The sequence below is a fragment of the Amphiprion ocellaris genome, chromosome 17 (genome assembly GCF_022539595.1).
Source record: "Amphiprion ocellaris isolate individual 3 ecotype Okinawa chromosome 17, ASM2253959v1, whole genome shotgun sequence".
Taxonomy (NCBI): Eukaryota; Metazoa; Chordata; class Actinopteri; family Pomacentridae; genus Amphiprion; species Amphiprion ocellaris.
Window position 1 is genome coordinate 33,524,637 of NC_072782.1, and position 23,496 is coordinate 33,548,132.

General features: G+C 44.2%; 1 protein-coding gene across 3 annotated transcripts in view; it reads left to right on the forward strand.

Annotated features, from left to right (window-relative positions):
• Positions 1–23,496, forward strand: part of myo5b (myosin VB) — a 41,837-nt gene that overhangs the window by 5,409 nt on the left and 12,932 nt on the right. For all 3 annotated transcript variants that reach the window (XM_023268635.3, XM_055019250.1, XM_035947325.2), the window contains exons 2-28: positions 2,362–2,472; positions 3,230–3,401; positions 4,420–4,564; positions 5,113–5,269; positions 5,670–5,813; positions 5,889–5,970; positions 7,776–7,883; positions 8,059–8,168; positions 8,235–8,500; positions 9,168–9,249; positions 9,383–9,523; positions 10,055–10,177; positions 11,107–11,190; positions 11,500–11,634; positions 11,715–11,812; positions 13,986–14,072; positions 14,398–14,509; positions 14,768–14,979; positions 15,059–15,215; positions 15,729–15,968; positions 16,818–17,054; positions 18,247–18,340; positions 18,629–18,759; positions 18,830–18,949; positions 19,336–19,470; positions 19,543–19,608; positions 20,599–20,823. In XM_023268635.3, the coding sequence (XP_023124403.1) occupies positions 2,362–2,472; positions 3,230–3,401; positions 4,420–4,564; positions 5,113–5,269; positions 5,670–5,813; positions 5,889–5,970; positions 7,776–7,883; positions 8,059–8,168; positions 8,235–8,500; positions 9,168–9,249; positions 9,383–9,523; positions 10,055–10,177; positions 11,107–11,190; positions 11,500–11,634; positions 11,715–11,812; positions 13,986–14,072; positions 14,398–14,509; positions 14,768–14,979; positions 15,059–15,215; positions 15,729–15,968; positions 16,818–17,054; positions 18,247–18,340; positions 18,629–18,759; positions 18,830–18,949; positions 19,336–19,470; positions 19,543–19,608; positions 20,599–20,823 (3,774 nt within the window). The remainder of the gene's footprint in view (positions 1–2,361; positions 2,473–3,229; positions 3,402–4,419; positions 4,565–5,112; positions 5,270–5,669; positions 5,814–5,888; positions 5,971–7,775; positions 7,884–8,058; positions 8,169–8,234; positions 8,501–9,167; positions 9,250–9,382; positions 9,524–10,054; positions 10,178–11,106; positions 11,191–11,499; positions 11,635–11,714; positions 11,813–13,985; positions 14,073–14,397; positions 14,510–14,767; positions 14,980–15,058; positions 15,216–15,728; positions 15,969–16,817; positions 17,055–18,246; positions 18,341–18,628; positions 18,760–18,829; positions 18,950–19,335; positions 19,471–19,542; positions 19,609–20,598; positions 20,824–23,496) is intronic.

Here is a 23,496-nt window from a genome sequence, read left to right on the forward strand (position 1 = left end):
TACCTGTGGACTCACTGATCAGTATGTTCATTTATTGATTAATCATTTAGTCAATAAAACAGCCGTCTGGTTCTGTCCAACCAGCAGAGACTCAGGTCATCACCACAACAAAGAAAAGCATCAGATCCTCATGTTTGTCCAAAATAACACTAGATGATTGCTGGATTGTATCTGGTGAAAGTTCTGATGTTAAATGTGTTTCACTAAGGAGCTGATGTTGGAAGTCAAACCTCTTTGTTGCAGATGTCACAAGTGTTGCTATTAACACAGATGTTGCAGGTGTTGCAAGTATTACAGGTTTTCCAGGTGTTGCAAGTATTACAGGTTTTCCAGGTGTTACAAGTATTACAGGTGTTCCAGGTGTAGCGGGTGTTCCAGGTGTTGCAGGTGTTCCAGGTGTTGCAAGTATTATGGGTGTTGCAGGTGTTGCAGGTGTTCCAACCTCTATCTGGCCCCAGCTATCAGCAACCTCGACAGACAGCTTTCTGACACACCCAGAGTCTCCCTGAGGCTGATGTCAACGTGGTGACACAGTGGAGGGCGGAGCCTCGCTCACCTGTGCAGCTCTGAGTAGAAACCTGACACAGGTGTGGGCGTGGCTGAAGCAGAGCGTCAGAAAGCTGACTGCTCTGTGAATGAACACCTCTGCAGAACAACCTGTTCTCCGTGTTCTCACACTTGAAGTCCAGCTGTAACCTGGAGGTTTATTCTCAGTAGAACCTTTAATAGAACCATCAGAGCGTTTCCACGGTGATGAGAGCATGAGGAGGTTCCACCTGCAGATGTTTGGTTCCGTTCATCACGGATCATTCTGAAGTCTCAGTACTTCATGTTAAAGTATTCTATAGTTTACTGTAGTACTACTGTGATCCAGTACTTCACATTAAAGTATTCTATAGTTCACTGTAGTACTACTGTGATCCAGTACTTCACATTAAAGTATTCTATAGGTTACTGTAGTACTACTGTGATCCAGTACTTCACATTAAAGTATTCTATAGTTTACTGTAGTACTGCTGTGATCCAGTACTTCACGTTAAATTATTGTATAGTTTACTGTAGTACTGCTGTGATCCAGTACTTCATGTTAAAGTATTCTATAGTTTACTGTAGTACTGCTGTGATCCAGTACTTCATGTTAAAGTATTCTATAGTTTACTGTAGTACTGCTGTGATCCAGTACTTCATGTTAAAGTATTCTACAGTGCACTTGATGAGTTCCAGGTTTTTTCTCTGATGGTTCCTCAGATGTTTTGTTCTAACAGGAGACAATGTGTGACCTCATTCCTGCTGCTCCACTCGCTGCTCTGCTATTGGTCGGTTCCTGATAGTGTCCCAGATAGAGAGACTTCCTGCTGTCCTCTGACTGGCTGCATCATGAATGAGCAGACTCCTCCCCCAGCTAATGGAGCTGATTGATCACTGATCTCACACACACACACACACACACACACACACACACACACACACACACACACACACACACACACACTGTTACATAAACCCACAGTGTGTGTGTTGGATGAGGGTCATGTGACCTCAGGTGTTCCTCAGGTAAACTATATGCAAATGAGCTGCTGCTTTCACTGCACCTGATTTGCATGACAGGCGATGATGTAATATCAGGTCATGTGACCAGCTGACCTGATGATGCACACACAAAGACACACAAAGACACACAAAGACACAAAACAACACAGACACACAAAGACACAAAACAACACAAAGACACGCAACACAAAGACACACAAACAACACAGAGAGACACAAAGACACACAACACAAATACACACAACACAGAGACACAAAGACACAACACAAAGACACACAAACAACACAAACAACACAAAGACACACAAAAACACAAAACAACACAAAGGCACACAATCACTTCAGTGTAGGACAGTTTCTGGACAGTTCTGAGCTCAGTTTGACTGCAGGGAGGCTGGTTCTGATGGTTCCTCCTGGTTCTCATCAGAGAGGCCAGTTCTAAAGGCCGGTTCTGTGTCTAGCTGGTGTTCTGCTGGTTCTAAAGGCCGGTTCTGTGTCTAGCTGGTGTTTACCTTCACATTAACTCTGGTCTGGTTCCTACTGAGCATGCTCAGGCATCGACTGGTTTATTAACAAGATAAAGTTTTTAATGTAAAAACTCTAATTAAAGTTCTATTATTTCTAGTTTCTTATTTGTGCAGCAGCGTTTCATTAGAATGAATGGATGAAAAAATTAATATATGAATAGATTAAAGGATGAATTGATAGATGAATAGATTAATTACCGGATTAATAAATGAATAGATGAATAAATTAATGGTTAATAGATGAATGGATGACTGTACTGACTAATGGTTCTGCTGGTTCCAGTTCACCCGGGTCTGGATCCCTGACCCAGATGAGGTGTGGAGAGCAGCAGAGATCAGCAGAGACTACAAGGAGGGAGAAGCGGTTCTACATCTGCAGCTGGAAGATGAAACGGTATGTACATCTGGATCAGACAATATCTGGAACGGTCTACGGTTGTTCGTTACCTGGATGCATTTCTGTTAATTAACCAGAGAACAGAGAGAACCTGGTCTCTAGATAGCCCTGGTTCCGGTTCTGACCAAACACCAACATTACAGGGACCCAGAAGGACCTTAAAGGGTTAAACCAGAACTACGGCCTTACGTCCCATCACACTGATGATCACTTAGCTTCAGTAAATGTTTAACTGATCTAAGACAGGGTTTGAATGGTTGAAACTGATTTTTGAACAGTTTTTGAGAGAATCAAGTCTTTTAAGATCATTTTTCTGGACAAAGTTCAAGTCCCTTTGGAAAAGGTTTAAAGTGTTTTGGACAGACGTAGTAGTCCTACCGACAACAGTAGAAAGTTCTAGAGTAGACCTACCTACACCTGGAGAAAGTTCTAGAGTACTCTAGAACTTTCTCCAGGGGATATCTCCTCTATGGACTTCAAGGACCTGAAACTCTGGAAATATTCACAGGATGAAGGTGAAACTTTGATCATTGATTAAGGAGATAAAGAACTGGTGTATTGATGGTGTATTGATGGTGTATTGATCATGTATTCATGGTGTATTGATCATGTATTGATGGTGTATTGATCATGTATTCATGGTGTATTGATCCTGTATTGATGAAGTATTGATGGTATATTGATCATGTATTCATGGTGTATTGATCCTGTATTGATCATGTATTGATGGTGTATTGATCTTGTTTTGATCCAGTCTCTGGAGTACCCGGTCGGTCCGAAGGCCAAACCTCTCCCGTTCCTTCGGAACCCGGACATCCTGGTTGGAGAGAACGACCTGACGGCCCTCAGCTACCTTCATGAACCTGCCGTTCTTCACAACCTGCGGGTTCGGTTCCTGGAGTCCAACCACATCTACACCTACTGCGGTAACCCAACCCTAACCCCTGAACCCTAACCCTACTAACCCTAACCCTACTAACCCTAAACTCTACTAACCCTAACCCCTACTAACCCTAACCCCCAAACCCTACTAACCCTAACCCCTACAAACCTTAACCCTACCAACCCTAACCCCTAAACCCTACTAACCCTAAACCCTACTAATCCCTAATCCCTAACCCTACTAACTCCTAACCCTACCAACGCTAACCCACATCTACATCTACTGCGGTTAGTGATCCATTACTACTGTCTGATCAGCTCCCCATTGTTTGTTTATGGTGTTCATATGTAATATTTGCTGCATTTTATTTAACATGTCTTTTATTCTTTATATCATTAATCTTAACTTTTCCTGTTTATTTGTTTTCTTATCCTTTCATTAAGCTATTTTCTTTACCTTCTTTTTTATTCTCTTGAGTTACTGTTTTTGTCTTTCTTTATGTATTTAGTTTATCAGTAGTTTTTGAATTTTAACTCTCATTAACATATTCCTGTTTATTTGCTGTATTTATTATTATTTTTGATCCTAATTCATTTCTATCATCCTTTAGTTGTTTTATCCAGGTATATATTCCAGTTACTGTCTTCATTTTTCTGTTATTTCTGTATTTACTTTCAGCTTTTCTTCTCTGTTTTGTTAATATATTATTATATTTTTTCATCTTCTCCTTTATTTCATCATCTAATTGTTTTAATCCGTTTATATTAAACCTTTAAGGATTTATTATGAATTAGTGGATCTTTAGAATATATTTTGTTTTACTTTAACATCTTTATTATTGAATATTTGCTAAACTTTTATGATTTTAATGGTATTATTAGTTTAATTCATGCTGTATTCTTCTTCTGTTGTATTTATTATTGTTGTCTGGATTTAGCGTGTTATTGATCTGTTCTTTTCTTCCTGACATATTTCCTCTTCATGTTTCGTACTTTATTTAGTGTTAGTCAATAATAATAATAGTAGTATTAATAATAATAATTTGTGCGGTTTGTGGTCAGGAATCGTTCTGGTCGCCATCAATCCATACGAGCAGCTGCAGATCTACGGTGAGGAGGTGATCAACGCCTACAGCGGCCAGAACATGGGAGACATGGACCCTCACATCTTTGCCGTGGCCGAGGAGGCCTACAAGCAGATGGCCAGGTAGAGCCGATTGATCAGCTGATTATTGATCCATCAGAATAAGAGAAACAGGAGGAGAGAAATACAATTAAAGAGATAAAGTCTGAATGTCTGTGAAGAGTTTCAGTCATCTAGGAGCTTCAGGAGAATCCAGCTGGACTTCTGTGGTTTCCTGAAGATGTTTCACCTTCATCCAAGAGACTTCTTCGAAGAAGGAGAAGAACTGAAGAAGCCTCTTGGATGAAGGTGAAACGTCTTCAAGAAACCACAGAAGTCCAGCTGGTATCTCCTGAAGCTCCTCTGATAAACTCTGAATGTTTTAAGAATAATCATGAGTTTAGAAAAAAATGAAAACAAAATATTAAAGACATAAAAGTCACTATTGTTTAAATTCTTCTTCTCCTTTTTCTTCTCCTTCTTCTCCTTCTTCTCCCTCTCCTCCTTCTTCTCCGTCTTCTTCTCCTTCTTCTTCTTTTCCTTATTCTCCTTCTTCTTCTCCTTCTTCTTCTTCTCCTTTTTCTTCTCCTCCTTCTTCTTCTGCTTCTCCTCCTTCTTTGGTGGTGCTGTAGAGATGAGAGGAATCAGTCCATCATCGTTAGTGGAGAGTCCGGAGCAGGAAAGACGGTTTCTGCTAAATACGCCATGAGGTTCTTCGCCACGGTTGGCGGATCAGCCAATGACACCAACGTGGAGGAGAAAGTTCTGGCCTCCAGTCCCATCATGGAGGTGAGATTTAGATGTTCCAGCTTCATTCAGATCAGCTGATCTTCACTGAGGACACGTTTTATTGTCTAATCTGTAACCACCTGAAGCTCCACCCACATTCTGACACCACTTCCTGTTTCTAACTAGTTGAACTGGACATTTCCCAGCGTCCTAAAAGCAGAAGACGTTTTTATTCATTATCAACCAGCCGATGTACGTAGTTTATGATCTGCAACCATTCAGTTAGTCTAATAAATCAATCTATGATCATCCATTCATCAGTTTGATTATCTAATTAAGACCTGGAAATCTTCAGCTCCACTGCAGACTTCAGTTTATGACTCTCCTGTTTCCATGGAGACCAGCGGGCATCCATCCAGCATGGGGCGCTGCTGATTTAACTTCATATTTTTTCCTTCAGGCCATCGGAAACGCTAAAACCACTCGGAACGACAACAGCAGCCGCTTTGGGAAGTACATCCAGATCGGCTTCAGCCGCCACTACCACATCATTGGAGCCAACATGAGGACCTACTTGCTGGAGAAGTCTCGCGTCGTCTTCCAGGTGAGTCCACCTGTCCAGGCCCTGCTGGTTCCCTCTGTGTGGTCTGACTGAAGGCTTTCACTGTCTGTGTCTCAGGCTGAAGACGAGAGGAACTACCACATCTTCTACCAGCTGTGTGCTTCAGCCTCTTTACCAGAGTTCAAGGACCTCAGCCTCAGTGAGTCTGCTCTGAGCTGCACCTGGAAAACGTCCACCATGGACCACATGAACCTAGATGAACTCCTTAATATGATAGAAAACACCAAAACACATCCAAACACGTCTGACAGGCTGCAGGTCTGAAGTTCAGAAAAGAAAATTGACACCATGTAGATTCAGAATTACTGAAATGATCGGACTCTTTAAGCATCCAACCATTAGCCATTAGCACCAGCAACCATTAGCCATTAGCACCAGCAACCATTAGCACCAGCAACCATTAGCACCAGCAGCCATTAGCTATTAGCAACAACAACCATTAACCATTAGCACCAGCAACCATTAACCATTAGCACCAAAAACCATTAGCACCAGCAGCCATTAGCCATTAGCACTAACAACCATTAGCACCAGCAACCATTAGCCATTAGCACCAACAACGGTTAGCCATTAGCACCAGCAACCATTCTGCATTAGCAACAGCAACCATTAGCACCAGCAAACATTAGGCATTAGCACCACCAACCATTAGCACCAGCAACCATTAGCCATTTGCAACTATTACCCATTAGCACCAGCAACCATTAGCCATTAGCACCAACAACGATTAGCCATTAGCACCAGCAACCATTCGGCATTAGCAACAGCAACCATTAGCCATTAGCACCAGCAAACATTAGGCATTAGCACCACCAACCATTAGCCATTAGCAACCATTAGCCATTAGCACCAGCAACCATTAGCACCAACAACCATTAGCCATTAGCACCAGCAACCATTAGGCATTAGCAACAGCAACCATTAGCCATTAGCACCAGCAACCATTAGCCATTAGCACCAACAACCATTAGCCATTAACACCAGCAACCATTAGCACCAACAACCATTAGCCATTAGCTCCAGCAACCATTAGTACCAGCAACCATTAGCACCAGCAAACATTAGCCATTAGCGCCAACAACCATTAGCACCAGCAACCATTAACCATTAGCACCAACAACCATTAGCCCTTAACAACCATTAGCGCCAACAAACATTAGCCATTAGCACCAGCAACAATTAGCCATTAGCAGCAGCAACCATTAGCCATTAGCACCAGAAACCATTAGCCATTAGCACCAACAACCATTAGCACCAGCAACCATTAGCAACCATTAGCCATTAGCACCAACAAACATTAGCCATTAGCACCCGCAACAATTAGCCATTAGCACCAACAACTATTAGCTATTAGCACCAGCAACCATTAGCACCAACAACCATTAGCCATTAGCTCCAGCAACCATTAGCACCAGCAACCATTAGCCATTAGCAACCACTAGCCATTAGCACCAGCAAACATTAGCCATTAGCACCAACAACCATTAGCCATTAGCAACCACTAGCCATTAGCACCAGGAACCATTAGCTATTAAAATGAGTGATTGTGGTTTAAACTTTTCCTTCAGTGAGTAGCTCAGCTGGAAGCTACACAGGAGAATGTCGTGCTAAAGTGCAGAGCTCAGATATTCCTTCACTGCTTCTTTTCAGGCCCCTTTCATCAGTGGAGCGACACATAAGAGCAAAATGAAAGTCAGTGTGGTTTAGAAGAATAAAGTGTTTCTTTAGAGGTCCTGATGGTTCTGATGTGAAAGCTGATCTATGAACATCATAATATCCCGAATGTCATCGCTAGTGTCAACCACTAGAAGCTGCATGTGTTGGATGTGAGCAGCAGAGCATCATGGGAGGGTTTTGATGGAACCATGCTGGTCCATGACTGTAGCTTCAAACCCAGAAGAACTGACCAGAATCTAACCGCTGACCTTCTGTTGTCATCCTCAGCCAGCGCTCAAGACTTCACCTACACGTCTTTAGGAGAGAACATCTTCATCGAGGGCGTGAACGACGCTGAGGACTTCAAGAAGACCAGAGAAGCTTTTAACCTGCTCGGTGAGAACAAGCTGAAACAACCAGGAGCTCTTCAGTCTGGTCACCGTGGAATTATCTCCTCCTGGAGTTATCTCATCCTGGAATTATCTCCTCCTGGAGTTATCTTCTGGGTGGAACTAAGTTCTACAAAATACATGAATGAATTTCATGTGTCTGTCTGTCTGTCCATCTTCAGGTATAAGTGACAGCAGTCAGATCAGTATCTTTAAGGTCATGGCCTCCATCCTCCACCTGGGGAACATTGAGATCTTCTCTGAGAGGGACGGGGAGTCCTGCCACATCTCGGTAGGTTGCTAGAAGGTCTCAGCTGAAGGTGTATCTCCTGGATCTGACCCGTTGTTTGTGTTGCAGAAGAACGACCCTCACCTGCAGAGCTTCTGCCGGCTGCTGGGGGTGGAGCTCCAGCAGATGGAGCACTGGCTCTGCCACCGGAAGCTGTCCACCACCTCCGAGACCTATGTGAAGAACATGTCCGCCCGGCAGGCCACCAACGCCCGCGACGCGCTCGCCAAGCACATCTACGCCCGCATGTTCGACTGGATCGTAGAGCACATCAACGTGGCGCTGCAGACGTCCTCCAAGCAGCACTCCTTCATCGGAGTCCTGGACATCTACGGGTACCAAGACACGCCTCCTTCACCTGTCTCACCTGTCCCACCTGTCTCACCTGTCAGTCAGTGTGTTCTACAGATGTCCCAATCAATTTTTTTCTGCCCCTGATCTGATCTGATCTGAGTCTTTTAATTCATCTTACCTGCTGATCTCGTTTTCTCTGATAATACATCCTTCATGTACCATAGATCAGCTGTAGTTCCTGGTTGTTCCACCAGGGGGAGCCTCTTCCTGTTTAATCCTGTAGAGACCTGAGGAGGCGTCACTCATACTACAGTTAAAGCAGAGAGCATTGTGGGAGTTTAGCAGTAACGGGCACCATGACAAAGACTAATGAGGAGGTTCATGACCTGAAATGTTCCACCTTTTAATTGTAGGAGCTTCAAGAGAAACCAGCCGGACTTCTCTGGAAGATGTTCTTCCAGAGAAGTCCGGCTGGTTTCTCCTGAAGCTCCAACAATCACCAAGACCTGGAGTGTAGCAGCAATGGGCACCATGACAAAGACTCCTGAGGAGGTTCACGAAGACCCAGTCGTTAGATCAAGTTAAACCAGAGATCTAAGAACAGACTACCTTGAGGTTCCTGCAGCTACTGAGCAGTTAACAATCAGCTGATCTGAGGGTGGAACTGGAAACATCTTCAGTTTGTTCTGCTTGTGTGAATGTCTGCAGGTTTGAGACGTTCGAGGTGAACAGCTTCGAGCAGTTCTGCATCAACTATGCCAACGAGAAGCTCCAGCAGCAGTTCAACTCGGTGAGTCTTCTGAGAATTTTCACCTCCTGTCTGAGAAGATCTAAACATGTTGTGCAGATGGTCTGAAGATGTTGTTGTGGAGATGGTCTGAAGATGTTGTCTGAGAAGGTCTGAAGATGTCGTATCTCCTCAGCATGTGTTTAAGCTGGAGCAGGAGGAGTACATGAAGGAGCAGATCCCCTGGACTCTGATCGACTTCTACGATAACCAGCCCTGTATCGACCTGATCGAGGCTCGACTCGGCATCCTGGACCTGCTGGATGAAGAGTGTAAAGTAAGACTCAGACCTGCTCTGGTTTTAGAAGATTGTAGTTTGATCAAGTTGAACCAAGTTTAGGATTCAAAAACTCACAGTTGACTGTTTAGTTTTAACACTACAAATGTTGAAATGAAACGTGTAATCCAGTTGTGTTGTATGCTGCAACCACAGTAGAGGTGTTGGAACCCAGTCTCCGGATGGTCCTGGTTTCTCCTTCCATCGTCTCCAGTAGTCCTAACCAACCACCTACCAACATTAAAGATCACCCAGAAGGAGCTTTTAAAGGTTCCTCTGGTGGATTATCAGGAACCAGAACCACATCCAGGGAACTAATGATTGCTTCTAGAACACTAAACTGTTCACACTAGGATACATCCCATAATATTGCTAATCACAGCTGGTTCTAGAGGGAATGACCAGAACTTACATTGACTCCAGGTGTCTGAACCTAAAGTCCTGTATTTGTTCCAGATGTGGAGCAGCCAGGGGGACACGTGTTATTTGGGTTCCAGTCTGGATAAAGTTAATGCTGCTGTTGGGTTCTAGGTTCCAAAGGGGACAGACCAGAACTGGGCCCAGAAGCTCTACAAGCAGCACTCCAGCAGCGCCCACTTCCAGAAACCTCGAATGTCCAACACATCCTTCATCATCATCCACTTTGCTGACAAGGTGAGCAGCTGGAGAACATCCCAGCTGTTGGATGCACACTGAAATACTGCAGAGTACACAAGGACAGTACAGCTGGGTAGTACAAGTACTGCAAATGAAACAATGTCTACGTTTAGGTCCAAAGTGTCAGAACATCCTCCAGAAACCTGTTTGACTTATCAGACTCTCCTGAACTGAGCTGGTAAAGTTTCCCGAGTTCCAAGGTTCTCCTGATACTCTCCAGTAGAACGTTACTGGTCAGATAAGCAGAATGATAGATCCAAATGGTTGTGTTGGTGCTTCAAAGTCTCAGATGTTTCTGTAAAGAAGGTTCGTCTCTCAGACTACAGTTCATGTTAGAGCAGAGAACATTGTGGGAGTTTAGCAGCAACGGGCACCATGACAAAGACTCCTGAGGAGGTTCATGACATGAAATGTTGCACCTTTTAATCGTAGGAGCTTCAGGAGAAACCAGACGGACTTCTCCGGAAGACGTTTTGTAAAACATCTTCCGGAGAAGTCCGGCTGATTTCTCCTGAAGCTCCTACGATCACCAGGACCTGGAGGAGTTTAGCAGCGATGGGCACCATGACAAAGACTTCTTAACCCTTTGATGCACAACATGGGTCAAAGTGACCCATATTCAATGGAAAATGGATATCTCTTGACCCATGTTGTGCATCAAAAGGTTAATGCCTGCGACTACAGCAAAGACAAGATTGATCTAAGGGTTGTCAGATACTGATCAGTTCTAAAGTACCCCAGTCAGGGAATCTTTAAAGTCCATCCTTCAGACAGATGTGGGGCTGAAGGGGCGGTAAGGTAGACATCTACCTGGAGAACTGGTTCCTCAGGGCTCAGTGCTGCTCATGTTCCACCTCCTGTTTATATATGAGGAAAATGAATTCCATTAGAGGTTATTTCAAACTAAATCTAAGCCCTCCTCACAGGTGGAGTATCAGTGCGACGGCTTCCTGGAAAAGAACCGAGACACCGTCTATGAGGAGCAGATCAACATCCTGAAGGCCAGCCAGGTACCACCCAGAAGCGGAACTAGAGCCAGAACTAGAACCAGCGCTGAACTGATCACTCATCTTTCATTGATTAGTTATTGATTAGTATGAGTGTATCACTGATGAACTTCCTGCCACTGACAGTTTTAGTTCCACCTCAGCTCTTCATCCATCAAACATCTTATCTTCACACGTTTGTTGGGATTAAACAGACGATAGAAGTTCTTCTAGAAACATGGCGAACCTGCAGGTTCTGGTGTTGTTGTTCTGAAGCTGCTGTATCTGCTCTGGATGGTGCGTTGGGTTCCTATGAACTCTGTGTTCTCTCAGTTCCAGCTCGTAGCGGACCTGTTCCACGAGAAAGACGACGTGCCGACGTCCAAGTCGTCCAGAGTGAGTGTCCGATCGGCCAAGTCAGTTCCCAAAGTTCCCAACAAGGAGCACAGGAAGACGGTGGGACACCAGGTGGGTTCTCTGTTTCCTCTGCAGGACTCTGAGGAACAACGTTCCTGCTGCCGGTTCTCATGAGGTTCTGTGTTCTTCAGTTCCGCAGCTCTCTTCATCTCCTCATGGAGACTCTGAACGCAACGACGCCTCACTACGTCCGCTGCATCAAACCCAATGACGACAAGGAGGCCTTCTCGTGAGTTCTTCTGACCAGCCGGGTTCTTCTGATCAGAACTCAGTGTTATTTAGACGTTCCATCAGGTTAGGTCAGAGAACTGCAGGAACCAGCAGCTCAGGTGCAAAACCAAGTCCAGAAGAGGTCTACTAACATCTTAGTTCTAATGCAACGCTCAGCCTGAACACGTCTGAACAGGTGAGTTCTAGAAACACCTGTCAGGAACACGGAAATGAACTCAACAAGGTGTAAGAAAGACCAGAATGACTCCATCCAGCAGCTGGAATCAGTAGAAGCAGAGAAGAAGTGTCAGATGTTCAGCTCCACCAGTCCTTCAACTCTGACTTTCTGTTTGTTTGGGAAAAATAACTAAAAATACCTTGAAGTTGTTCTATTTAATCCAGTTTGCTGTAGTCCAAGTCTCATTTATTAATTATCCAAAAATAAACCAGCTGCTTTCACCAGGTGGCGCTAGAACCAGAACATCCTGTACCCGATCTAGGAGTGGTTCTGGGGCTGGAAGGCTAGAATTTTAACCTGGCAGCTTTAGAAAGAAAGAAATCAACAGAACGACTCCATTTATCAGCCAGACACTAGAATCACTAACAGTCATCTACTGCTGGACAAGAACCAGAGCCCAAAGCAGCTTAAAGTTATAATAGTCCAGCAAAATCACCAAAGTTCCTCTAAAAATAAATAAGTTTCACTATCTTCTATAAAAACCCTCCAACAGTTTGAGCCCTCAGATCAGCTAAGTCTGTGCTGATTCCAGCTTTGCTCAATTTTTGCACAAAAGAAGAAAAAAACTCCAAAAAGTGACAAAATGACAGCAGAAATTTACTTTGATTGTCCCTTAAAAAGTGTTTTCTGAAAGGAGAACCTCCTCCTGGTTCTGGTTCTGGTTCCCTGTTGGAGAACAGGGAACCAGAACTTCCAGAGAGTTTCAGGTTGAACTGCAGGCAGTGTTTCCTCAGAGAGACTGAGAGGAAAATAAAATGAAAGCAGCAGAAACAGAGAAGAGAGGATCTAGTAGTTGGAGATCCATCCAGCATGGTGGAACATCTACAGATGATAAGCAGAGTAGAGCAGAAACATGGAGAAAGAAAAAAATTTACAGGATGAGGAGATGGGAGGAGCTTCAGGAGGAACCAAGTGGAGGTTCTCGACACAAAACCACAAAATTGAGACACAAAACGACATAAATGTGACAAATGACAAAAACAAAACACAAAATTACAAAAACAAGACACAAAACGACAAAAACAAGACAAATGACAAAAACAACACAAAACGAAAAAACGACATAAAAGAGACAAAATTGAGACTCAAAATGACAAAGACACGCAAAACGACAAACTCGAGACACAAAATGACAAAAACAAAACATAAAACAACAAACGAGACACAAAATGTAAATAGTAAATTTCAGTTTTTTAAATAACAACCACAGGAATGTTTTCCTGATCCATGTCCTCCTGGATGTGTGAGATCTTTGTGCTGTGGGTCGTCTCGGGGTCAGACCTACAGGCCGGTCCTGTTCAGCTTTAACGAGATGATTCGGTCACATGTGGAGCAGATCAGCTGATAGTCATTCTGCAGCCGCTGCATTGTGATGAGCAGCAGGAGGATCAGGTAGGAGCAGCTTTAGGAGAACTTATCCTCCTTTTAGAGACTAGAAGGTCCTCAGGTTCACAGGTAGGGCTTCTCAGAGTCTCTTAGGGTTCTGCTGCTGTGATGCTGGTGGTCCAGGAGATCTTCAGGAACCTGAAGGCAGGAACTATTTCACATGGTTCCTGCTGATGGTTTGTGGATCAGGATCTGCTCGCGTCCTTCTAAAGTCTGTGAGAGGTTGTTCTGTTTTTGTGGAACTCAGGACCAGATTGTTCTCAGTCAGTCTTTATCTCTGTGGACTCATCTCCTCCTGAGGTCCACCCACAGTGGTGCTGGTGTTAGAGAGTAGAGGCTGGTGGAGCAGAGCTGGTGTCCTGCTGGTAGAAGGTCTTTGATCCAGCAGCTTTGAGGTTTAGAGACAGTCTGCTGGAGATGAAGGCAGAGCTAAAGTCTACGAGGAGCTTCCTCAGTAGACCGGCTGGTTCTGGAGGTAACTGGGACCTGAAGGCTGTGATCTTCTGTTGGACCAAAATGTTGAAGTGTCCATCAGCAGGTTGGTGCTAACGTGATTCTGTTGCTGCAGGTTCGACTCCCGCAGAGCCGTGCAGCAGCTGAGGGCCTGCGGAGTCCTGGAGACCATCCGGATCAGCGCTGCCGGCTATCCGTCCAGGTGAGTCCCAACTCTGATTCCTCACATCTGTAGGGACCTTCTGGGGAGACAGATCTCCAGCAGCATCACTGTGACCAGTTCACACTTCAGGAAAGAACCGGAAACATAAAGTAGATGAGATGTTATGAGATGTTCTGAATAAAGAACTCTCTGATGTTCTGAAGTCTTCTGAGATGTTCTGAAATGAGATGCTCTGAGATGTTCTGAGGTCTTCTGAGATGTTCTGAGATGTTCAGAGATGTTCTGTTGGACTCATTGAGTCACAGATTTGTGCAGATCCAGTCAGATGTTGATGGTTGTGTCTGTAACCTTCTTGTCCCTCCAGATGGACCTATCCAGACTTCTTCAACAGGTACCGGGTTCTGATGAAGAAGTCCGACATGATGTCAGCAGATAAGAAGCAGGTGTGCAAGAGCCTGCTGGAGACTCTGATCAAGGTGAGACACTTGCAGCACGTTACCGATCACCTTATTGTTATTATTATTATTATTATTATTATTATTATTATTATTATTATTATTATTATTATTATTATTATTATTATTATTGTTGTTATTATTAGTTATTATTATTATTATTATTATTATTATTATTATTATTATTATTATTTATCTATTGTTTGGTTCCAGATGCTATTAATCCTGACATATTGATCCTGACTTATTGATCGATGTTCTTCCCTGTGTGTCTGTCAGGAACCTGACATGTTCCAGTTCGGTAAGACGAAGATCTTCTTCCGGGCTGGGCAGGTGGCGTACCTGGAGAAGCTGCGGGCCGATAAGTTCCGCTCGGCCTGCATCAAGATCCAGAAGACGGTCCGCGGCTGGCTGCAGAGGGTCCGCTACCAAAAGATCTGCAGGGCCACCATCGGCCTGCAGAGATACGGCCGAGGGTACCTGGCCCGCAGGTACGCAACACCTGGTAGACGGGAGGGAACCCACCCCACTCACCTGGGATCCACTCTAACCTGAGGGTTTATTTCAAAGGTACGCCGAGTTCCTGCGTCGGACTCGAGCCGCCGTCATCTGTCAGAAACAGTTCAGGATGGTCAGAGAACGACGGGAATATCTGAGAGTCAGGAGAGCTGTGGTCACCATCCAGGCCTTCAGCAGGGGCATGTTCACCAGGAGGGTCTACTGGGAGGTACACAACACAACAACAACACAATAACAACACTACAACAGGGGCATGTTCACCAGGATGGTCTACTGGGAGGTACACAACACAGCAACAACACAATAACAACACTACAACAGGGACATGTTCACCAGGAGGATCTACTGGAAGGTACACAACACAGCAACAACACAATAACAACACTACAACAGGGACATGTTCACCAGGAGGATCTACTGGAAGGTACACAACACAGCAACAACACAATAACAACACTACAACAGGGACATGTTCACCAGGAGGATCTACTGGGAGGTACACAACACAGCAACAACACAACAACACAACTGGTTCCTTTCCTCTGTAAACTGAAGATCTTGGATGAACCAGATCTTTGAGGGACTCTGACCCAGCTGCAGGTCCATGGTGGTCCAGCTGCAGGTCCATGGTGGTCCAGATGTTCTACCAGCAGACGTTCTGCTCCTCACTGAGCTGAATGTGAGCTGCTGGATGAATGAGATGTTTGTCTTCTGCCTGCAGTTCCTGCTGCACCACAAGGCCATGATCATCCAGAAGAACGTCCGCGGGTGGCTGCAGAGGAGGAAGTTCAGGAGAGCGCGGGACGCCGCCATCACCATCCAGTGTGCCTTCAGACGGATGAGAGCCAAGAGACAACTGAAGCAGCTGAAGATCGAAGCTCGGTCTGCAGAACACCTGAAGAAGCTCAACACGGGGATGGAGAACAAGATCGTCCAGCTGCAGAGGAAGATGGACGACCAGGTGAGCAGATATGAACCTGTTGGTTTCATCACTGGAACCAGGGTTCTTCTCACTGTTCATAAAGGGATCCATGGTTCTACTGAAATACACCTGGACAGGAGAACATCTGGAGAACCTGGACCACACAGCTGCTTTGTTCCTGTAGCTTCTCAGGAACACCTGCCCTGACCTGTCTTACCTGTCTCACTTGTCTCACCTCTGTCTCACATGCCTCACTTCTGCCTCACTGTCCTCTCCTGTGTCACCTGTCCAACCTGTCTCACCTCTGTCTCATTGTCTCACTTCTGCCTCACCTGTCCTCTCCTGTCTCACCTGTCCTCACCTGTCTAACCTGTCTCACCTCTGTCTCACTTCTGCCTCACCTGTCCTCTCCTGTCTCACCTGTCTAACCTGTCTCACCTCTGTCTCACTTCTGCCTCACCTGTCCTCTCCTGTCTCACCTGTCTAACCTGTCTCACCTCTGTCTCACTTCTGCCTCACCTGTCCTCTCCTGTCTCACCTGTCCTCACCTGTCCTCTCCTGTCTCACCTCTGTCTCACCTGTCCTCTCCTGTCTCACCTGTCCTTTCCTGTCTCACCTGTCTCACCTACCTCACCTGTCCTCTCCTGTCCTTACCTGTCTCACCTACCTCACCTGTCCTCTCCTGTCTCACCTGTCCTCTCCTGTTCTCACCCGTCTCACCTGTCCTCACCTATCCTCACCTGTCCTCTCCTGTCTCACCTGTACTCACCTGTCCTCTCCTGTCTCACCTGTCCTCTCCTGTTCTCACCCGTCTCACCTGTCCTCACCTATCCTCACCTGTCCTCTCCTGTGTCACCTGTCTCACCTGTCCTCACCTGTGTGTTCCAGTCCAAAGAGCTTAGGGCTCAGAACGAGCAGCTGCAGACGGTGAACGTGTCTCTGGGCTCTGAGGTGACGAAGCTGCAGAAGGAGCTGCAGGTGATGCGCAGCCAGCAGGAGGACGGCGGCCGGTTGCATTCGCTGCAGGACGAGCTGCAGAGGCTGCAGGAGGAGCTGCAGGAGGCGCATGGACAGAGGAGGACGCTGGAGGAGGAGCATGGGGCTGAGAAGCTGAGTCTCCAACAGGTGAGCAGCAACTGGCCAGATTTTTTTTTATTAACTACTATTATAGATCGTCTATATCATTAATTAGATATTATTATAGATAATTTATTATCTACTATTATACATCGTCTATATCATTAATTAGATTTTATTATAATTTATTATCTACTATTATACATCATCTATATCATTTATTAGATATTATTATAGATAATTTATTATCTACTATTATACATCGTCTATATCATTAATTAGATATTATTATAATTTATTATCTACTATTATACATCATCTATATCATTTATTAGATATTATTATAGATAATTTATTATCTACTATTATACATCATCTATATCATTTATTAGATATTATAGATAATTTATTATCTACTATTATACATCATCTATATCATTTATTAGATATTATTATAGATAATTTATTATCTACTATTATACATCATTTATATCATTTATTAGATATTATTATAGATAATTTATTATCTACTATTATACATCATCTATATCATTTATTAGATATTATTATAGATAATTTATTATCTACTATTAAAGATCATGTATATCATTTATTAGATATTATTATCTATCAGCAACACAACATCGAGTGTGTAGCCGCATGTCCACTAGATGTGATTTTCCAGCATGGCAACGCACCGCATCTGAAAATCACAGGGATGGTGAGCAGTCACTAGCAGACCACAACATGGTCATGTGACAGCTCTGGAGCAACAGCAGGTCACTAGAGATCACATGACTGAGCTTTCAGCTGGATGGTCCAGCAGGCTGCGGGTAAACACCCCGGATTGCAGCTGGAAACACACCGCAACTGGACCAGCATGTCACATGCGGTGCGTTTCCAGCTGTGATCCGGACCTCTAGTGACCTGCTGTTGCTCCAGAGCTGTCACATGACCATGTTGTGGTCCGCTAGTGACCGCCCGCCGTCTGTGTGATTTTCAGATGCGGTGCGTTGCCGTGCGAGAAAATCACATGTAGTGGACACGCACCTTGTCACTGAGTGGTTGTGTTGATGTTGTTGTTGATGTTGTTCTTGTTGTTGATGTTGTTGTTGATGATGTTGTTGATGTTGACATTGTTGTTGTTGTTCATGATGATGTTGTTGTTGTTGTTGATTTTGATGTTGTCATTGTTGTTGATGATGTTGTTGATGTTGATGTTGTTGTTGTTGTTGTGCAGCGGGTGGAGGAGCTGGAGAAGGAGAACTCTCTGCTGAAGAGCGAGAAGGAGGAGATGAACCGACGGTTTGTTCAGCAGTCGAAGAGCAGCAAAGGTGAGATGCTGACACCTGATGACACACCTGGTTAGAGCCCAGAGGGGGTGGAGTCACGGTGATAAACAGATGACATCTTCAGATTTAGGAGTCCAAAGGAGTCCGTCCAAAATGAGGCCAAATTTATGAATTAAAACATGACAAGATTTGTCCAAAATAACTCCACAATGAGTCTCTGATAGGATTAAAGTCCAGGAACCTGTCAGCAGGGTGTAGCTGATGTTCTTCCTTGATGAGGGCCTTTGGTGGTCCAGAAGGTCTGACCTGTTGGTTCTGGTTGGGTTTCAGAGGAGCCCAGCAGCGAGTCTCTGCAGCAGGAGCTGGATGGAGAACGTCAGCGGTACCAGAACCTCCTCAAAGAGTTCGGCAGACTGGAGCAGAGATACGACAACCTGAAGGAGGAGGTTTCTCTGTCCAAGGTGAGTCTGCTTCTGTAGCTTGGTCGAACCGGGTCACCAGAACCTGACCCACTCTGTTCCTGTCCTGCAGTTCCACCCGGGACACCGCAGGAACCCGTCCAACCAGAGCAGCCTGGAGTCCGACTCCAACTACCCGTCCGTGTCCACCTCTGAAGTGGGCGACACCGAGGACTCCATCCAGCTGGTGGAGGTGGGTCAGGCTGTCAGAACCAGAACTGGGACAGGACTTTACTGGGCCTGGTGACGGATTGCTGACACTGCAGTGGTTGTTGTGCTTCTGAGGGTTACAGCTGGTCATCGTGGGCTGACTTTTGGTTTGAGTCTCTGTTTAGTGGAGATGTTCCAGAAGTTCCTCCTTCTGCTGGATCCCATGAAGCTGCTATGATTGTCCTGAAGTCTGATAGTGCTGTGTGACGGTGTTGTGTGATAGTGTTGTGTGACACTGTTGTATAGTGTTGTGTGACACCGTTGTATAATGTTGTGTGACGGTGTTGTGTGATGGCGTTGTGTGACGCTGTTGGGTGACGCTGTTGGGTGACTGTGTTTTGGATGATGATGTGTGACGCTGTTGTTCAGGACATGGGAGTGGAGAAGGCAGCCATGGACATCAGCCTGTTCATGAAGCTTCAGAAGAGAGTCCGAGAGCTGGAGCAGGAGAGGAAGAGACTGCAGAACGCTGTGGACAAGATGGAGGAACTTGCCAAGCACAAGGTGGCGTCTCCGATCGGCGTTTATTCCACCCAGATGCCGACACGTTTAACCTCCATGTTTGTTCTGTTTCAGGGCCCAGAGCCGAAGAGTCCGACGTCTGACCAGCAGGCTGCAGATCTGATATACAGCAACCTGAAGGTACCGACCCAGACACACAACGTCTGGGCAACATCTGGGCAAACATCTGGGCAACGTTTAGACAACATCTCGGGAACGTTTAGGCAACATCTAAGCAACATCTAGGCAATGTTTTGGCAACATCTAGAAAACATCTAGGCAATATTAAAGCAATGTTTGTGCAACACGTAGGCAACGTTTAGGCACCATCTGGGCAACGTTTAGGCACCATCTGGGCAACATTTAAGCCACATCTAGGCAATGTTTAGGCAACATCTATGCAATGTCTGGGCAATGTTTGGGCAACGTTTAGGCCACATCTGGACAATGTCTAGGAAACGCTTACTGAACGTTTAGTCGATGTTTATGCAACATCTAGTCAATGAATGTTTAGTCAACCTTTAATCGACGTCTAGTCAATGTTTACGGGGAGTTGATGCCAAACTACCGCACTTCATGTGGTAAAAGAACAGCAGAGACACAATCTGAACACAAACACACACAAAGCACCTTTTAGACACACAAGCTGCAAAACAATAAGAGACTCAACAGACACAAAACTAACCTGAACACACACAAAACCACCAGCAAGACATGAAAACTGACAAAATGACACATAAAAGAAGCAAAATGACACAAAACCAAAACAGAGACATAAAATGATGGCAAAGAACAAACAAGTACACAAACACACAAAAAGAGACACAACGTGAACACAAACAGATTCTTCATCTTCAGTAGAAGTCATGATTAAACTATTATTCATGATCCAATAAAACCAGGATCTGGACTAAAGATTAGTCCATGGATCCATCAGCTGTCAGTCATTTCACTGATTGTTAACTATTCTGATGATCATTAATCACTGAGTATTTTTAATGTGAACAGTCTAATTTGTGATTTCTTTCCTCCTCTGCGACAGAAAGCTGAAGATCTTTGGACTCCACTAGACTTTAAGCTGATGGTTTTATTCAACAGTTAAACAGCAGCTGAACTCGTGTTTCTCTGCAGAGACAAGAGCTGGAAACGGAGAACAAAAAACTAAAGAATGACCTGAATGAGCTGAGGAAGACGTTGGCTGACAGCTCAACCAATGAGCTGCAGGATGGCCACACCCTGCTGCTGAGTCAGCTGAAAGCAGCCAATGAGGAGCTGGACGCTCGCAAAGAGGAAGTGCTGATGCTGAAGACGCAGTTAGTGAGCGCCGCCGAGCAGCAGGAGCGAGCCGAGCGCACGGTGGGTCTGCTAGCGTTAGCGGCGAAATGAGGTCAGACATGTTCAGAAGGATTCAGACACACCGCCTGTCCAAAAAAAGTCTGATGTTTCATAGGACCACCTTTAGCTCCGAGAACGACACTCATTCCAATGTCACAGCATTTATTTCTGTCCAGAGTGGGATTCATTTTCTACCAGGGTCATTCCATATGAAATCAACAGATTTTAAGAAAATTTATCACCTGACCCCCTCAGATTTTTCTCAATTTTTACATACTTATAGAACATTATATGTGATGGAAAAATCCAAAATTTCAAGGCTTAATTGTAAAGAGTTCCAAAGTTGTGACCATGTGAAGTAGGTAGGGGGTTCCCTAAAATTGCGACCAAAATTAAGACTTGATGTTTTCAGCTATTTTCAGGCTTCTATAACTTCTTTTTTTTTTTTAAGTTTTTTTTTTTTTTGGCCTTTTTTTCGGCTTTATTTTTATAGGCGCAGTGAGAGAGAGACAGGAAAGAGGGGAGAAGAGTTGAGGAAAACATGCAGCAAAGGGCCACGAGCGGGAATCGAACCCGAGCCGCTGCGTCGGGGACCAGCCCGGTACATGGGTTGCCCACTTAACACGTTGAGCTATACGGGCGCTGGGCTTCTATAACTTCTGAACAAAAAAGAGCTAGAGGTCTGAAATTTTCAGGATCATTTCACAGGAATCCATAGTCCTAAGAAATGTGAAAATATTTACTTAAAATTTATAATTGCAGTTACAGAGAATGAAAAAGTTGAGATTTTATCCATTGCAAACTTCCAAAATGCACTTTTGGCCACCTGTTACACAAAAACTAATCATCCTATTCATTAGAAATTTTATGTGCTGTATCTTGGCTACCTAGGGAATGGATCTCTGTAAAAATAAAGGTCCTATGTTATGTTATGTATGATATATGAACACTTAAAAATCAAAAATATCTGTCTGACCTTCGGATTCAAAGGTCAATATCAGCATGTGGGATAGGTAGTATCACAAAATAAAAGACACCATGTGAAAGTACAGGAATTGCCTTAAATTTTGACACCAAGAACAACTTGCTTCTATTAATCCTTCTATGTTAAATGTTCAAATTAAATATGCACGTTTTCACCCCATATTTTAGCCATATATAACAGAAAATTTTGTGATTTTCAAGTGTTCTCATGAATAGGATGATTAGTTTTTGTGTAACAGTTGGCCAAAAGTGCTTTTTAGAAGTTTGCGATGGATAAAATCTCAACTTTGTCATTCTCTGTAACATGCAATTATAAATTTTAAGTAAATATTTTCACATTTCTTAGGACTATGGATTACTATGAAATGATTTCAGACCTCTAGCTCTTTTTTGTTCAGAAGTTATAGAAGCCTGAAAATAGCCAAAAATTTCAAGTCTCAATTTTGGTCGCAATTTTAGGGAACCCCCTACCTACTTCAAATGGTCACAACTTTGGAACGCTTTACAATTAAGCCTTGAAATTTTGGATTTTTCCATCATATATAATGTTCTATAAGTATGTAAAAATTGAGAAAAATCTGAGGGGGTCAGGTGGGGACCACTTGATGAAATGATATGTAATGACCCACCAAGAACTTACATCAATGATGGGAGAGTCAGACCAAAGTCTCCTCCAGAACATCCCAAAGGTTCCGTATCTTCAGGTAGTCAGCTGACCTCATTCTTTGGAAACATAACGTTGGTGAACCTGACCAACCCCAGATCATAACTCTAACCCCCACAGGCTGGTAGGTACTAGCCATGATGAGGGCATCACTTCATCCACCTCTCTTCTTACCCTGATGTCCCCATCTGCTGGTTTATCCTCAACTCCTCTGGACACTATACCTACCGTCAGGCATGAAGGTGGCAGTATCATTATGTTATCAATTTAACTGACTCGAGTCTGAGACGGAAAGACGATAAATTTAGTGGAACGGCACCGATTCTGGCGCCGTTCCACTAAATTTGTTGTCTTTCTGACTTGTTTCTTCATGTTCTTGATGGGTCTAAGTCAGGACTTTGGGGAGACCAGTCTAGAACCTTCATTCCAGCCTGATGGAACCATTTCTTTACCACGTCTGATGTGTGTTTGGGCTCAATGTCTGGTTGAAACATCCAACTGTGTCCAAGATCAACCTTCTGCTGATGGTTTTAGGTTCTCCTGAAGAACATGGAGGTGATCCTCCTTCTTCATTATTCTATTTACTTTGTGGAAAGCTCCACTTCCACAGAGCATGATACTGCCACCACCATGCTTGATGGTAGGTTTGGTGTTCTTGGAGTTAAAAAAAAAGTCCAAGACCTGCCTAAGACAGTCTGAAACCAGCCCTCAAAAAATCTGAAATCAGGACCAGAATCAAACCTAAACTACTCCTAAAAAAATCCAAGACATTGTAAAACCAGTCCTAAACCATCCTTAAAAGGTCTAAAACCAGGACCAAAATCAAACCTAAACCAGTCCAAAAAACATTCAGAACCAGTCAGAATCCAGTCTGAAACCAGTCCTAAGAAAGTCAAAACCAACACAAAGTCGGGACCAAAACCAAACCTAAACTACTGCCCCCATCCCTCTGGAACAAGGTGAATCTGGACTCATCAGACCTCATGACCTTCTTTCATTGATCCAGAGTCCAATCTTTATGCTCCACAGCAAACTGAAGCCTTTTT